At 36.4% G+C, this 16,098-nt stretch overlaps 1 protein-coding gene across 1 annotated transcript in view; it reads left to right on the top strand.

Moving 5' to 3' along the window:
- The window catches only part of CDH12 (cadherin 12), a 253,650-nt gene that overhangs the window by 152,574 nt on the left and 84,978 nt on the right, over nucleotides 1-16,098 (top strand). Inside the window, exon 3 of the mRNA XM_004778670.3 lies at nucleotides 11,862-11,981. Coding sequence (XP_004778727.1) covers nucleotides 11,862-11,981 — 120 coding nt within the window. The remainder of the gene's footprint in view (nucleotides 1-11,861; nucleotides 11,982-16,098) is intronic.

The raw sequence follows: 16,098 nt of genomic DNA, 5'->3' as shown, positions 1-16,098 counted from the left end.
CTACCCATAGCATCCATCACTGTTTTGTTTTGTTTTGTTTTGTTTTGTTTTTTGCATCCATCACTGTTTATGTGGATTCATGAGTATTCTTGCCAATAGTGCTATGTCACGTGGTCATGTTTTTGAGTTTGTGAAATAATCAATGACCAACTCCCTTGGTTCCAGGTAGTGTGAACTGCTATTTATTACAATAATAACTTTCCATAAAAGTGACCTTAGTATAATTCTTGCTTTTACAAAAGTTCATTCTTTCCTTGTAACAGTAGAATTAAACACTCTTCTGTAGACCTAGCTGGATTTAATGAGTCAGGATGACCGGAGTGCTAGTAATTGATTTCTTTTATTCTTTTGGAACTGGTTTTAAGAGTTCTCAAGGCACTTTTGATTTGAAGCTATTCCTTTGATTTCTGTAACAGACAACAAAGCAGCCTCACTGTCAAAACTGTTGACAGGAGGGGACATTGAATCTTTTGCCTCAACTAAAGGATATTATAAAGGTTTCATGGTTAATTTCTAACATCAGCTAATCAAAAATATTTTCTAAGCCCAAATCATTTTTTTAAAAAAATTTTTCATTCAAGAGGCATGTCTTTTACATGTCCATTATGTACTAGGCTCCATAGTAGGTATTAGGATTCCAAAAAGCAAAGATTTTACTGTGAACTGTAGATCATGCTTGCTGCCTCATGGAAACAGCAGAGAAGTGAAACTAGATAGTCTGTGAGCATATGGGAATGAGCTTCTGAAAGAGAAGCTAGTGAGGCCAGTGCTTAATTTGGGCTGCCGTTCTTCTGGGTGCCAAAGGACGTTTCTGACATCCATGGCAAACCTGCAAAGAGCAGCATATGAAGTAATGGTATGTCATAGGGAAGAGACACTGTATTGAAGCAGCGAGAAATGGACAGTGTGGCAAGAGATGAACCTGGAAATGTAGGTAGAGGCCGATTCCCAAAGAACATGAGGGATATAGTGCTGAGGACAAAATCAGATTTACAATTTGAAAAACAAAAAATGTGGCTTAAATACACAAGGTGGATGGCAGGTTGTTATAGCAGGAAACACTGATATATATTATAGTGCTCTAAGTCAAGTGGAAAACAAATTTTTGAACAAAAGTAGTGGCAGATTGGAGAGGACAAACATATTTTAGCAACACTAAGTCAGTGAAAGAGACTGCCCTGGGTGTAAAATGTGATTAAAAAATGTAGACTGTGACCAAGAAATCAGGCATATCTTGGTTTAGTTAACTTGCAATTTTGTTATGTCAGAAACTGGCCGATATACATGATGATCCAGTCGCTGGCACCTAGAGGCTAATAAGAAATCAAAGTGTCGAGTTAGGCATACAGAGTGAGAGAAAACCCGAAGTGCATGAACCTTTGAAGGCCAAGGAGAGGAAAAGGAGTCCGTAGAGAAGGTTAAGAAAGGGTGATCACAGTAGAAAGCCATCGTTGGAGGCAACATGGGGAGAGAGATTTGTATCAACCTCTTAGATGCCTCTAGACAAAGCAGGTGAACATGAGAATCACCTTGCACTCTTGGGGGAAAGACTAGTAAATCAAAAGCTGTGTTGGATGGCTGACAAAAGGTAGCTGTGAGTCTGAAATGCACTACTAGCGAGGAACTAGGCTCAGGGGAAAGCAAGATTTCAGCAAAGGGAAGGAGCTGTGGACGTTTTGTATTCTGTGAAAGTCTAACAGTGAGCAAGTTTGTCTGTGGTACTTCTCAAAGTAGACTGAATCATGTGATGTGGTTTGGGCACAGGCAATAGTGGAAGAAACCAAAAAGAGGTGATATGCAAAGAGCTTAATTTATATTTTACAAACTGTTATGAAATTCAGATATATGTTATTTATTTATTCATTTATTTTTATTTATTTTTTAAAGATTTTATTCATTTGACAGACATAGATCACAAGTAGGCAGAGAGGTAGGCAGAGAGAGAGGAGGCAGCAGCCTCCCCGCTGAGCAGAGAGGCCAATGTGGGGCTGGATCCCACCCAGGACCTCGCAATCACGACCTGAGCTGAAGGCAGAGGCTTTAGCCTACTGAGCCACCCAGGCGTCCCTATTCATTTATTTTTATTTCTTAATTATGTTCAGCTAGCCAGCATGTAATAAGTACATCAATAGTTTTTGATGTAGTGTTCAGCAACTCATTAGTTGCATGTAACACCCAGTGCTCATCACAACACGTGCCCTCCTTAACACCCATCACCTGGTTACCCCATCCCCCATCTGCCATCCTCTGAAAACTTCACTTCATTTCTCAGAGTCCAGAGTCTGTCATGGTTTGTCTCCATCGCTGATTTCTTCCCCTTCAGTTTTCCCTCCCTCTGTGTATTCCTTATGACCCACATACATGTTTTTAACTCTTAGATGAGAGGTTCAGACTTGTTACCCCCCAAATTAATTAGCAGAGTCCTGATTTTTGTTGGATAGTAGGTATAACAAACTTCCCAAAGAGGAGGTTTGAGAAGCTGAGGAGTTAAATTTTAGAATATATATTTTAGAATGAAAACACAGATGGATTTCAGACTTTGAACCGTCTTGAAGGAATCCAGATGCCAAGTGGTGATGCATGGCACACCATTGAATGATTTGGACAGAGCAATAATATTTTCAAAATATTATAACCAAAAGATTAATCTCTAGTAATGGGAAGGACATTCTGAAAAGCATTAAGATTGGATTTTGTTTCAATTTGCACCACCAATTATTAGAATTAGAGGGAAACAATAAAATATTACCCTTCATTATAAAGTTGAAGAATTTTAACAATGACCACTTTGATGTGGGCTTCTTATGTGTCAGTTATTATGCTAAGCAATTTATATGCATTACTCATGAGTTAAGGCAAAATGAGTTCCAAGTGATCCCAAGTAATTATGCTCCTACTTTCAATTTGAAATAGCAGGCTTAGAGAGTTTAAGTGACTTGCCAAAATTTTGTTAATTTGAAAGTTATTAAAAAAAAATCCCAATCCAGCTTCAAGTATAAAATCCCACACAAAAAGGGGTTTCTGGCCTCAAATGATCAAAATGTTTGGAGGCTGAGCTTCAGCCACATTTGATCAAGACTCCTCATCCTCTTTCTTGGGATTCACAAGTTTGTGACCTCTTGTGTCTCACTATCACTAGTCAAGTTTTCCCCAACATGTTGAAATGACTTTGGTAGTTCACACTTTTGCATCCAGCTTCCAGGGAAGAAGAGAAAAGAGAGCATTTCCCAGAAGTTCTTAACAAACATCTCTGGTTTTATAGGTTTATAGAAATGGGTTACCATTACACTTCTTAAAAATTCAACATTAGCGGGGGGTGGGGGAAGCTTGTATTTGTCAGCTAAACTCGAGCCCACTGCCTTCATAGGAGTTAAGCTTCTTTTAACATAAATGGAAGTGTGAAGGGCATAGTGATATATGACTATCTATGCAGAGAGTTTTAAGCTTAGGTAGGATTCATTGGGGGAGTGGATTACCATACTATTCACTCAAATTACATTATTATTCTTACATAATTGAAATAACTTGCAAAACAATCATATATCTATTTAATTACAGAGTTAGTTCTAGGATCCAACTCTACTGGTTTGTACACACACTCACACACACACACACACACACCCTATACACGTACATATACAATTTGTATTTTTGGGGGATGCCTGGGTGGCTCAGTTGGTTAAGCCGCTGCCTTTAGTTCAGGTCATGATCCTGGGATGGAGTCCTGCATCGGGCTACTTGCTCCGCAGGGAGCCTGCTTCTTCTCCCTCTGCCACTCTGTCTGCCTGTGCTCGCTAGCTTTCTCTCTCTCTCTCTCTTTGACAAATAAATAAATAAAATTAAAAAAAATTGTATTCTTTCTTTTGCTAAAGCTAGTACACACACACACACACACACACACACACACATAATGGATGGGTAGATGGATGGATAGATAAATACAGATAATCTCTAGATAGACTTTATGTTAGATGACTTTGCCCAACTGTAGTCTAATGTAAGTGTTCTGAGTGTGTTTGGGTTAGGCTAGGCTAAACTATGATGTCCCTTAGGTCAGTAGCTCATAGGTATTAAATGTATTTTGAACTTATGATAATGTTCAACCTAGGATGTGTTTATCAGCATGTAACCTCATGGTAGGCTGAGAAAGATCTGTAAATGGGTAAAGAGATAAAGATCTTTGTTTTATCCTTAATATGGCAGAATCATCCAATCAAATAAAAACAAATAATTTTAAGAGTATAGAATGTGTGTTAAATAATGAATTACATTAATCGTCCTTAACATCTTGGCTAACTGCATATAATGAAAAGCAATTTTTTTTTTCCCTTAAGGATACAATACCTCATGGAAAAAATACAAAGCTTAGAGAATTATAACTGAAAGCCACTGAATGAATGAATTCCAAACTCATGTATTTCATCATGTTTTCTATGGAATTTTCTGACAGCATCCATGAAAATAATTTCCAATTACATTGGGCACAAAGGAAGCAACAGTGTATCATCACTGGTAATTGGAATTTAGTGTGTCACTGGGAGCAGTCATTAGCATTTTTACTGGTGTATGTGGTATAGAGTTCTTGGCACACAATGCAGAGATAAAGTGCTCATAAAAATGGATTCCCTTATCCATCAAAGTACATTTAAATCACAAGGTGTAAATATGTATAGTCTAAAATATTTAGTATATATCTAGAAGGAAAGTTTTATAACCTTAGAGTGCTTTTGGGTGCTTGGACTGAATACCAAATCCTAAGTGGATGTCAAAGCATTGGGTGTGCCAAGGGCTGCTCTGTAGCCAGGCTGAGGAGAGTCAGAGTTGAGGGCAGTATAAAACCAAATTGCCTGCACTTATCCTAGAAGTATAGTTCAAGAGGGCATACAATCCACTCTGGGAGATTTTTTTTTAAAGATTTATTTATTTGTTTATTTGACAGAGAGAGAGAGAGAGAGAGATCACAAGTAGGCAGAGACAGACGGGGGAGAGGAGGGGGTGGGAAGCTGGCTCCCTGCTGAGCAGAAAGCCTGTGCGGGGCTCGACCCCAGAACCCTGAGATCATGACCTGAGCCGAAGGCAGAGGCCTAACCCACTGAGCCACCCAGGCGCCCCAACTCTGGGGGATTTTTATGACATATATCTTTACTAATCTTTAAAAGTTCTGGTTATTTCAAGCAGATTTAACAAGTATACCAACTCTTCTTACTTGGGTCTCTAACAAAGTAGGACAACATTGTTGTAGTCTACTTGTTTGTATTTTAATGTCCTTTAAAACATTTTCCAAAATTACATTTTTTTCTCAAATATAGGAGATAAAGTCCAGATCAGTATAAGAATATTAGGATGGGGCACTTGAGTACAGGAATTGGGCTAGTGTTACATATTTGGGTCTTGTCATCTTATGTGTGGAGTAGAATAGAAAGTTAAGTATGTACACATGTTTTGGCCACACACTTAAATAGCACATACTATGTGGAAAACTTATTATAATTTCTTAACTAGCATTAGCTCATTTAATACTGCTAGAAGATGCTAACTATTTTTTCACTTTCTTTTCATAGGAAGAAACTAAAATGGAGAGATTGAGTATTTAGTTTGAAGTCACATGATTGGCTAGAGGTCAATACTATTCAAGTGTAGGCTTTAAGGCTCTAGAGGCAAAAACAATAACCACAATGGTGAGCAATCAGTCTTTCTTAATTGGCGAAATTGTGTAGGACTTGGCTTATCAGACTCATCTACAAAGATTTCAAAACTTTCTGATACCTGGCACATCCACAAACATTTAAGTTAGACTATCTGATGGAAGCCTAGGAATTGATGCTCTCCTTAATCCCTGTGAAAGTTTTATAGGTAGACTTTGTTGATAAAGAGGATAGAAGAACCATTTACAAGTTTAAAGGGCAAATATAGGAAGAGAATCCATAGAAGGAAGCTAAGAGCCAAGTGTTCATGAGTAGTGCAGTGAGGTCTAATGCAAAATTGATTAAAGACCTAGTTACTTTAAAGACTAAACTCACCTGCTGTGCATTCATGCTTAATTTTACTTTATAATTAAATCTGACTTTAGCAGATCTCATGTTTCAATGTGTAATAATATCCTATTCCTTTGTAGGATCTTTTCATGTCTGCGTGTGCGCACACACACACACACATGATCTCTAACTTCATTCTAAAAACCCTTCAGCTTTCCATTTCTCTGCTGTTTGATGTACTTTTTTTATGTAATAAAGTGTACATTTTATTTTCCAATCCTATTTGGAAAGAAATGTCTGTGTATTTCATTCTATACCTTTCTAAGTAGAATTGCATTATTTCTTGATTATAATGCAATATATACATAAGGCAAAAGCTGAAAGAAAGTTACATGTCTCTCTTTTTTTTAAAAGATTTTATTTATTTAATTGATAGAGATCACAAGTGGCAGGGAGGCAGGCAGAGAGAGAGGAGGAAGCAGGCTCCCTGCTGAGCAGAGAGCCGGATGCAGGACTCGATCCCAGGACCTTGAGATCATGACCTGAACCGAAGGCAGTGGCTTAACCCATTGAGCCACCTGGTGCCCTACTTGTCTCTCTTGATGTGATTTGTCTCTTTTTCGCTATTTATATTTCAGTCTTGTGAAGGGTTAAAATCATCAGCAAAACAACTTATATTAACTCCCCTTGGGTGTGCATTTCATATTGTGGCACAATCTTGCTTATTTGATTTTTTTTTTTTTAATGCAATACCACTCCTTTTGGTTCTGCTTTCTGAAGTGAAAACGGTGATGTGCTTTAGAAATTCAAGATCAGTTAAACTCACAATGTCGTGTCAAAAAGTACTCTAAAGGCCATAACTAACTGCAAGGTCTCCATTTAGAGTATGGTGTATATAGTATGTGTGTCTTTCAGACGTACCTATAGTACTGTTTGTTTTCAACTGATAAATATTTATTTGGGACTTAGGTCATAACAGACGGGCTGTGAGAAGAATGAATATGGAACTGCTGATGATGTAAAAGATTTTGTAGCCCATGAGAAGAAGCACATAATGAACTGAGTTTCAAAAAATAAAAATGTGTTAAGACTATTGGGAATACAGAGGCATGAACAAAGAATCTGTCTTGGTAGTAGAAAAACAAGCATTCACAGAGGTGACAGGGGAGTTGGGACATCAAGGGTGTGGAATATTTCTTCAAGGGGTGAAGGCTGAAGAGTTCTGGGTAGCAGGACCCCGTGGGCAAGTATACAGAGACAGGAAAGAGCCTTAGCTCTGCCGTAACTAAGTACTTACAGGCTCCGTGTGGGGTGTCTCACAGCACCGTCAGAAACTTAATCTGCAGAGATTCTGAAACCCATCCCTGTCATGCCCATGAGTTTAGGTGATTTTTCTTTCAAGAGGAATAGGAACCTCTTAGGTTTTAAGACCTAAGGGGTTAAAAAAAAATAGAGCTTTAAAAAAATTAATTTATTTTGTAAAGGAAAGGGGAGCAATGTGACCAACCTTGTGCTATGGGACAGTGACTCTGAGGCTCCTGTGTGAAAGGCGCTAGAGAGGAAAAAATTAGGATTTTTTTTCAGGCTTGCAATTAGGAAAGTGAGGCCCCAGACCACCTGAGACAATTGTAGGGTGATAAAAAGCAAAGAACATACTGAATGAGTGGAATATTTTTATACAGCTAGGAAATTTTTAAAAAAGACTTTATGGAAGCCACAAATTAGATATAATTCATGTATATTTTCTTTTTTTAAAGATTTATTTATTTATTTTAGAGAGATACACAGAGAGAGGGAGAGCATGAGCAGGAGGAGGGGCAGAGGCAGAGGGAGAGAGAAAATATCCAGCAGATTCTCCACTGAGCACAGAGCAGGGCTCGATCCCAGGACGCTGAGATCATGACCTGACCCAAAATCAGGAGTCACTTAACCAACTGAGCCACAGAGGTGCCCCATAATCCACTTATATTTTCAACATATTTCTACCAAGTCTTTTTTTTTTTTTTTTAACACCTCAAATGTTAAAAAATGCAAGGGATATAGAATGATCATGCTGGAGGAAGCATTTACCAGAACAAATAGTTTTGCAACACATTCCTTTTTATGGTTGAGAATAGTACCTGGTATATGGTATGTACCACTGAACATTTGTTGAATGAAAGAATAAATTAATCAATCATCAAGTTAATGTCTACTTGGGCAGAAATTGTGAGTTAAGGCTCAGTTCAATTCCAACCTCTCTACCATTTTTTTTTAAAGATTTCATTTATTTATTTGACAGATAGAGATCACAAGTAGGCAGAGAGGCAAGCAGAGAGAGAGGGGGAAGCAGGCTCTCTGCTGAGCACAGAGCCTGATGTGAGGCTCCATCCCAGACCCTGGGATCATAACCAGAGCCGAAGGCCCACTGAGCCACCCAGGCACCCCAACCTCTCTACCATTTTATTTTTTTTTTATTATTTTTTTCTTTTCTCTCTACCATTTTATACGAGCCCATTCTTGTTGACAATAAAGGACATCCTCATATTAAAAAACAAAACAAAACAAAACAAAAACAAACAAACAAACAAAAAACAAAAAACCCTGAAATCCTATCATATTACAACTGTGAATTTACAAAATGCAACTAATTTTTTGAATATATTTTTACATATATGTACAAGTAAAAATTCTATCTAAATTGGTTCTCATATTAACTTATATCTTATACATATATAGAGAGTGACTGCTTAGATTTAGAATTTAACAATTACTATAAAACAACTCTTTTAGTAGTAGCTGCATTATTAAAAACTACATGAATTAACTTACTACCAATCGGAGGAGTGTTACTGGAAAACTTAAGTAGTTCAGTATTCTCCATTGCATATTGTACATGCTGTCTCCAACTAGATGTAAAAGAATGCTTTCTCGTTGAGTTACATCCTCTCTGCACTTCAGCATTTGGAGTGGTTACATTGTCGCTCTGAATTTGTGTGATAAGAGAATACATCTCAAGATGACTGCTAGGTACAAGCAGAGTACTCCAGTTTTTGTGATTATATTGTTTCCTTGTTGCACACTGAACATGTTCCTAGGGTAACCTCCTGCTCCCACTTCTTGGGTACTGAGTGCTTAATAGGTTCAGGAACTGCTGTGCTATCCAAGCCCTGCAGAAGGTAGTATTTTGAGACTTACATGCTCCAGATGATCAACTGAGTCTTTCCAACGGAGGGAATCTCTGTCTTTGCATTAGTTTGTAAAATGTCAGGGAGCATCTGGCAAAACAAGCTGATATAATGATGTTTAGTTGTTTCCCTGTAAACACCTATGGAGGCACATCTAAGAGCTCTCAAATTTGATATGGTTCTTAGTGAATAACCTTTTCACTAAACTGAAGATAATTTCTACTATATCTGAGTGGACATTCATTTTTTTAAAGATTTTATTAAAGTTCTATTCGTTAACTCACAATGTAATATTAGTTTCAGGTGCACAGTAGAGTGAGTCAAGACTTCCATACAGCACTTGATGCTCATCACAAGTGTCCTCCTTAACCCCCATCACCTATTTCACCCTCCCTCTGCCCACTTCCCCTCTGGTAATAATTAGTTTGTTCTCTACAGTTAAGAATCAGTTTCTTGGTTTACCTCTCTCTTTTGTCCCCTATGCTCATTTGTTCCTTAAATTCCACACCTGTGTGAAATCATGTGATTGTCTTCCCTGACTGACTTATTTGGCCCAGAATCATACTCGTTAACTCCATTCATGTCGTTGGAAATGGCGAGATTTCATTCTTACGGTTGAGTAATATTCCCATGTGTGTGTGCGTGTGTGCGCACGCATGTGTGTATGTGAGAGAGAGAGAGGGAAAGCTTCTTTACTCATTCATCAGTCGATGGACTTTCAGCTGTTTTCATCATCGGCTATTGTCGATAATGTTGCTATAACCATCTGCTCAATAAGAAGGACAGAGATGAATAATACAGCATCTCCCCTTTTACATTTTTGTTCTTAACATTAATATGAACATTAACCAAGTATACAGAAAAATAGTTTCCTCCAAAAGTAGTTTTAAATGTTGTATGTTAATTTTTTTTAATTTAAACTCAAAAATTTAAAGAGTGAATTAAGAAATATTGCCTATCTTATTCATCTTCGTCTTTCTTATTAAGCATAGGTGAGAGTTAGGTTAAAGTTTATTGAATTTGTCACTAAACATTTCTTAGCAGACATACTACCTTTTTCTTCAAATATATCCTTAAAGAAGAACTACTCACAACTATTTAACTACAACATTTATACTTAGGATTGGGTAGTTATTTAATATTTGTAGACTTTGCTGATATAGCACATGTGCAATGCAGTGCTAGTAATGATATAGGTCAAACCAGGAAAATCACTGTGTGACAGAAAGGAGGAAAGAAGGGAAGTCACTCTTGCAACACTTCATTCCTATAGCATAAAGGATAACATACTTTTGATGGATATCTAATATAGGTCCTTAATGCCTATTTGTCAAATAATTATTAATGATGTTGCAAATATTGATAATGATGATCATGATGGTGATAGTGGATGATAAGGAATGTTATCAGTCTTGACATCTCAGAAATAGGTGCCTACTTTTCTTCTAGAAGTTTCCTTTCCTGGAAAAGACTGTTGAAATAAAACCTATCATTCATGTCTTGAAATAGCTAGAATTCACCAAAACATTCTTAAGATTAAAACATTTGGTATTGAATGTCTACTCAATCCCATTTGATATTGAATGTCTATTGAAAGTTATCATTTTTAAATTTCTTTTTTTACTAACCTGACAAACAGACAAAATGGTAGGGGGGGAAGAGATGTTTCATTCTCTTAGTTGACAAGTAAACTAAGATTGGGTTTGTTCCAGTTTTGTACCACCTGAAGTGTAAAGCCTGAATGAATAATTGACTGGAAAGGAGAAACCCTTTGTTCCCAAAATTAAGAAGTCACTTTGAGTGCCTCTAAGAATAGGAGCATTCTGTCCATTTTCTAACTTTGGGTGTACGTATCCCTCCCTTTGTGCAACGTATTGATTTTACTTATATTGAACTTGATCATTTTGATTTTACTTTGTTCTCAACTCAGTATAGTAATGCTGAACAGGATATGAAGATATAGTCAAAAAGGTCTTAGAGAAAGACTTAACTATGACCATGACTATATAAGACAAAAATACAAGTAAAATCTCCTTTTAACTTCTCTTAGTGAAAACACGAGAAAAGATACAGAGAATTTGAATTGCCTTTAATGTTTTCTTGTGTCACTGAATCCTTAGGTTAATTCAGTCCTGAGACCTAGAGGTGTTCTTGTAGCTATAATTGCAATTATTTTTGGATCCTCAATTTCTCAGATATTCCGTCCTAATTAAAGTCTTCCTAATGGTAGTATGTAGTTGTTGATTTTTAAATAACAATGCAAGTTACTTACAGCCTCTAAAGTTCAGTAAACCTTCAAACCTTTTAGCTTCTCTATTGATAACCCAATCATGCAATTAAAGCATCTATAGTAAGCAGATGAGCTAATGTAAGCAGTGTCATGTTTCTTTTGGTGTATAAATCAATAAAGCTATCATGATGACTTTCAGTTCAATCATCTAGCTACTGGAAATGAACACAGCTTTTAAAATAGATTTTTAAAATATGTATCATTTGCACTAACAGCTATATCGTTGCCCAACATTTTGGTTATAATAGTTACATCATTCTCAGTGGCATCGTATATACACAGAATCATTGAGTAATGCCAAATTGAAAAAACAAAATGGAGTCCATCAGATTTTAAAAAAACAAAAACAAAAACAACAACAACAAAAAAACACATGACCTTGAGCTCTAAAAAACAAATATGCTAGAGTCACACTGTCTTATTTTCCAGGTGCATATGTGCTCCAGGTCAAGGCCACAGACGCGGATGACCCGACCTATGGAAACAGTGCCAGAGTCGTTTATAGCATTCTTCAGGGACAACCTTATTTCTCTATTGATCCCAAGACAGGTAAATTTTTTATTAGAGACAACATCATCACCACCCCTTTCAAATATTTAAATGTTAATTAAGTCTTGGCATGGGAAGTTCCCTATTCTAAAAATGCAGTAAAGATTCGGTGTGCTGTACATTACGCAAAGGAAGATAGGATCTTACCTTATGGCTGCAGAACCATTTCCTCGGGATGGAACCTTGTGTAAATGTACGCTATTTCACATGGATGTGTTAAGTCCCAACCCCAAGTTAGAGATACTTGGATAATTTACTTTAAATTTTCAAAAAGCCTGGTCATATTTTTCTTTTTGATTCTTCTGGATAAAATAACTTTAAGTTTCAGATTTCCTTGTTTGGGTTCAATTATAGGCAGTTTGGGGTCTTAATGACATGTGGTAAGATCATGGGGCCTCTATTGCTGTCTTTTTGTTTTGTTTTGTTTTTTCCTAAGATTTTATATATTTGACAGACGGAGCTCACAAGCAGGCAGAGAAGCAGGCAGAGAGAGGAGGAAGCAGGCTCCCCGCTGAGCAGAGAGCCCAATGCTGGGTCTGATCCCAGGACCCTGGGATCATGACCTGAGCCAAAGCAGAGGCTTTAACCCACTGAGTCACCCAGGTGCCCCAATTGCTGTATTTATCAAGAGCTATGGATAATTAATTTGGATTTGCATTAATAGAGACGTAGCTTCCAGCAGAGGAGAGAAGAGGGTTGACAACCTCAAAACACCCACATCACTAATTCTTCTGGTCTATGCTTTTGAAGCTGGTCTAATTTTTAAGTCAGAACATTTGAATGGCACTTTTTGGAGTCAAATATATGAGAATCTTTGGAAAATATAGAAAGGGAAGGATACTATGCACATAGAAAATTTTCTCTTCCCTTAGAGCCGGTCTGCCTCGTCTAGAGAATCTGTTTTTTTGAACGCTAGGTAGTTTTCAAAGAGATCTGACCATGCTGACCATCAAAATAGGTATTCTGTGTCACACTTAAAACAGAACTCCACAATGATAGCTATTTTATAAACTATTACATGGCGCATATATTGCAGACTGAATTCAAAACTAGTTATTACATTAGGTTGCAATAATGAAATAAATTGTTAATGTGCTAATGTTACTTTTTAAATTGGTAAATAAATTTTAAAGAGCAATATCAATTTGAAAAGTCTTAATTTCAGACACTATGCATTCAAATAGGCTTCACATTTCAAAATTAACACGTCCCCATAAGTATTTGCTGAAATCTGGAATACCAATTAGATATAGGTTAATTAATAATTAGCCATGTTTTAATGTCACCTAGAAACAGAAAGTCAATTAATTAGGAATAGAGAACCTGCAAAAACTTTCTGCAAATGAACCTGCTATTCTCTAATTTCCTACTCTTCTCATTAAGCCCACAGAGGGAGAGAAATCAGCAAGAAGTTATGGGAATAAGGCAGGAAGTTGGTTCCTTTTGTAAACCTAAAAAAAAAAAAATAGCTTATAATAAGGACAGAATCAGTCCTGTAGGAAGGGACTCTGGAAAGGTTTGTTTAGGACATAGAAGCTCTTTTGGTTTGGAAAGAGTGTCAGAAACCAAAAGTCAGAATGTCAGATGAGTGTGTGATGGGGAAGTTACACCTACAATATGAAGTATTTTTAAAAAGTATGGCAATCAGGATAAGATATTTGGCAGTATCATTGTTAAGGAACTTCTATGGTCGCTGTTTCACCATGGGGAATCCTATATATTTGTAGGGAAAAATTGTTGAAGGAAGAATTGGGGAAGTTGTTCAATGACATTTATCATGGTACAAAACTCCAGGAGTATGAAGGATTGGACAACAGGCTGAATATATAAACAAATATTGGAGGGAGGGAAATTATATAAACTAAAATAAATCCTTTTTATCAGATGACAAAATTATGGGTTATTTCTTCTTCTATAATTACCCATCTTTTCCAAATTTCACATCATGGATAATCTAACTAGAAAGAGAATTAAGAGCAGTATATGTGTCTTACATCTCTTCAGCCTCTGAGAATCACTCCTCAGAGTCAGAGACGATGGGAAAAAGAAAAAGGAGGGTGTGCAGAGATTGGTGGAGGGGAGGTTGGCTGTTGGGGTACACTTAGCGGGTTGTAGTGATTAATTCTACAGAACAGGTGCGTTTATATAAACTCAGAATAAGGCGACAGAAGAAAGATGAAGGGATTAATATTGATGAAATAACTATAGATACAGTCAGTATCTAACTGAACGGTGAGAGAAAATCATACAAAAATGAATTTAAGCATAGACCATAGATTAAGAATAAAATAGTTACCGTCGACTTAATACCAGACAATAATTTTTGAGTCAAAACACTTTCTGTCCCTCTGGCTTTACTTGTTCAATATCAGCTTCAGATTAATTCTAGTGCCTTCAGAAAGTATTATCTTACAGGAGAATATGTATATTCATAGTATGCCTTTAATAACTATGTATTTATATTTTATGTAATGCTTATTATTTAGAACTAAAGGTGAAACAATTCTGGCATAAACAATGAAATAGATTTTTTGAGGCATTGATTTTCACTGGAGACAGAAGTCTTGATACTAACAATGCCTCAGACCACTAGACAGGAAAAGAGTGGATGAGGAGGCACTTCATTAATAGAATGATAACTAGTTCTTCATGCACAGAGACCATTAAGAAGACTTTTTGTCAAATTTATCACCTTGTGGTACATAAGAGTAAATCAAAAATCAAGGATAATTGCAATTTCTCAGAAATAGTCTCCATTTGTTCCAGCCATCTAGCTTCCTTTTATGATTCCTTTTGCTGTTAGGAAATAAAATGCATGAAAAACTAATATTATCTAAAATTTTCCACCTTTGAGTGTAGCATTCACTTTAAAATAATTTTTAGACGAAGAACCTCATCAGAATTTCTTGTGCCTAAATATTTATGAAGAGATAAATATAACCATTTATTATCCATTTAGAATGAGAAAATAGAAGACATTTCCTTAGTGATACTGCTTTTTGACAAATATTCCTAGCATCCCTATGCAAGTGAATACAGGAGGCTTATTTGTAGGGAATATAAATTGACGCATTCTATGAAATAAGTTTGGAAATAATCGTTCTCTTTAAAAATTGGCTGATTTGGCAATTATCCAGCTGAACTATGAAATTATTTACTGTGAATTAAAATTCACATACATTTGTGTGTGTGTGTATACACACACATAGAGAATTACTTCAAGTTATTATTAAATATTTTAAAAAACCTCAAGTGTGATGAATCTATGACACTTTTTAAAGATCTATTTGTTTATTTGGAAGAGAGTGTGCATGAAAGAGGGGGGATGGGTGGAGGAAGAGAGATTCTCAAGCAGATTCCCCAGTGAGCACACAACCTTGAGATCATGACCCAAGCTGAAATCAAAAGTCAAGCAAAGAGGGTCAATTATCCTATGGTTTCACTTACTTGTGGAGCATAAGGAATAACATGGAGGACATTGGGAGAAGGAGACGAGAAGCGAGTTGGGGGAAACTGGAGGGGGGGGACAAACCATGAAAGACTGTGGACTCTGAGAAACAAACTGAGGGTTTTAGAGGGAATGTGGGTGAGGGGTTGGGTGAGCCAGGTGGTGGGTATTAAGGAGGGCATGTATTGCATGGGGCATGGGTGTAATGCATAAACGATGAATATTGGAATGCTGAAAAATAAAGTTTAATATAAAAAGTCAGATATTTAACCGACTAAGCCACCCAGGTGCCCCAAGTTTATGACATTAAATAAAGTTTATATTCATTATACTTATTATCTATAAAACATTAAAGTGTTATATTAGCATATATTTTGTATATTTTATATTTAATGTTTTTATGCATTAGAAAAACATCTATAATCTATAAAACATTAAACATAGGCGTTACAATATTTTATAAAATTTTATCTAGTGCATAAAATCAGGATGCTAAATATCTCTATAACATTGATAATAGAATTATTTAGGAAAACAAATTTTACTATAAAATATTGACCTTATGTCTTAATTTATGCTCAAAATTCTTTTACAATATTTAAATTGTTCCTAAATGATTAAAAAAAACTAGTCTGCATTGGGTAACTAGATATATATCATGTGGTGATG

The sequence above is a fragment of the Mustela putorius genome, unplaced genomic scaffold (genome assembly GCF_011764305.1).
Source record: "Mustela putorius furo isolate JIRA1106 unplaced genomic scaffold, ASM1176430v1.1 tig00000589_pilon_pilon_pilon, whole genome shotgun sequence".
Taxonomy (NCBI): Eukaryota; Metazoa; Chordata; class Mammalia; order Carnivora; family Mustelidae; genus Mustela; species Mustela putorius.
This window is presented reverse-complemented; position numbering and strand designations above follow the sequence as displayed.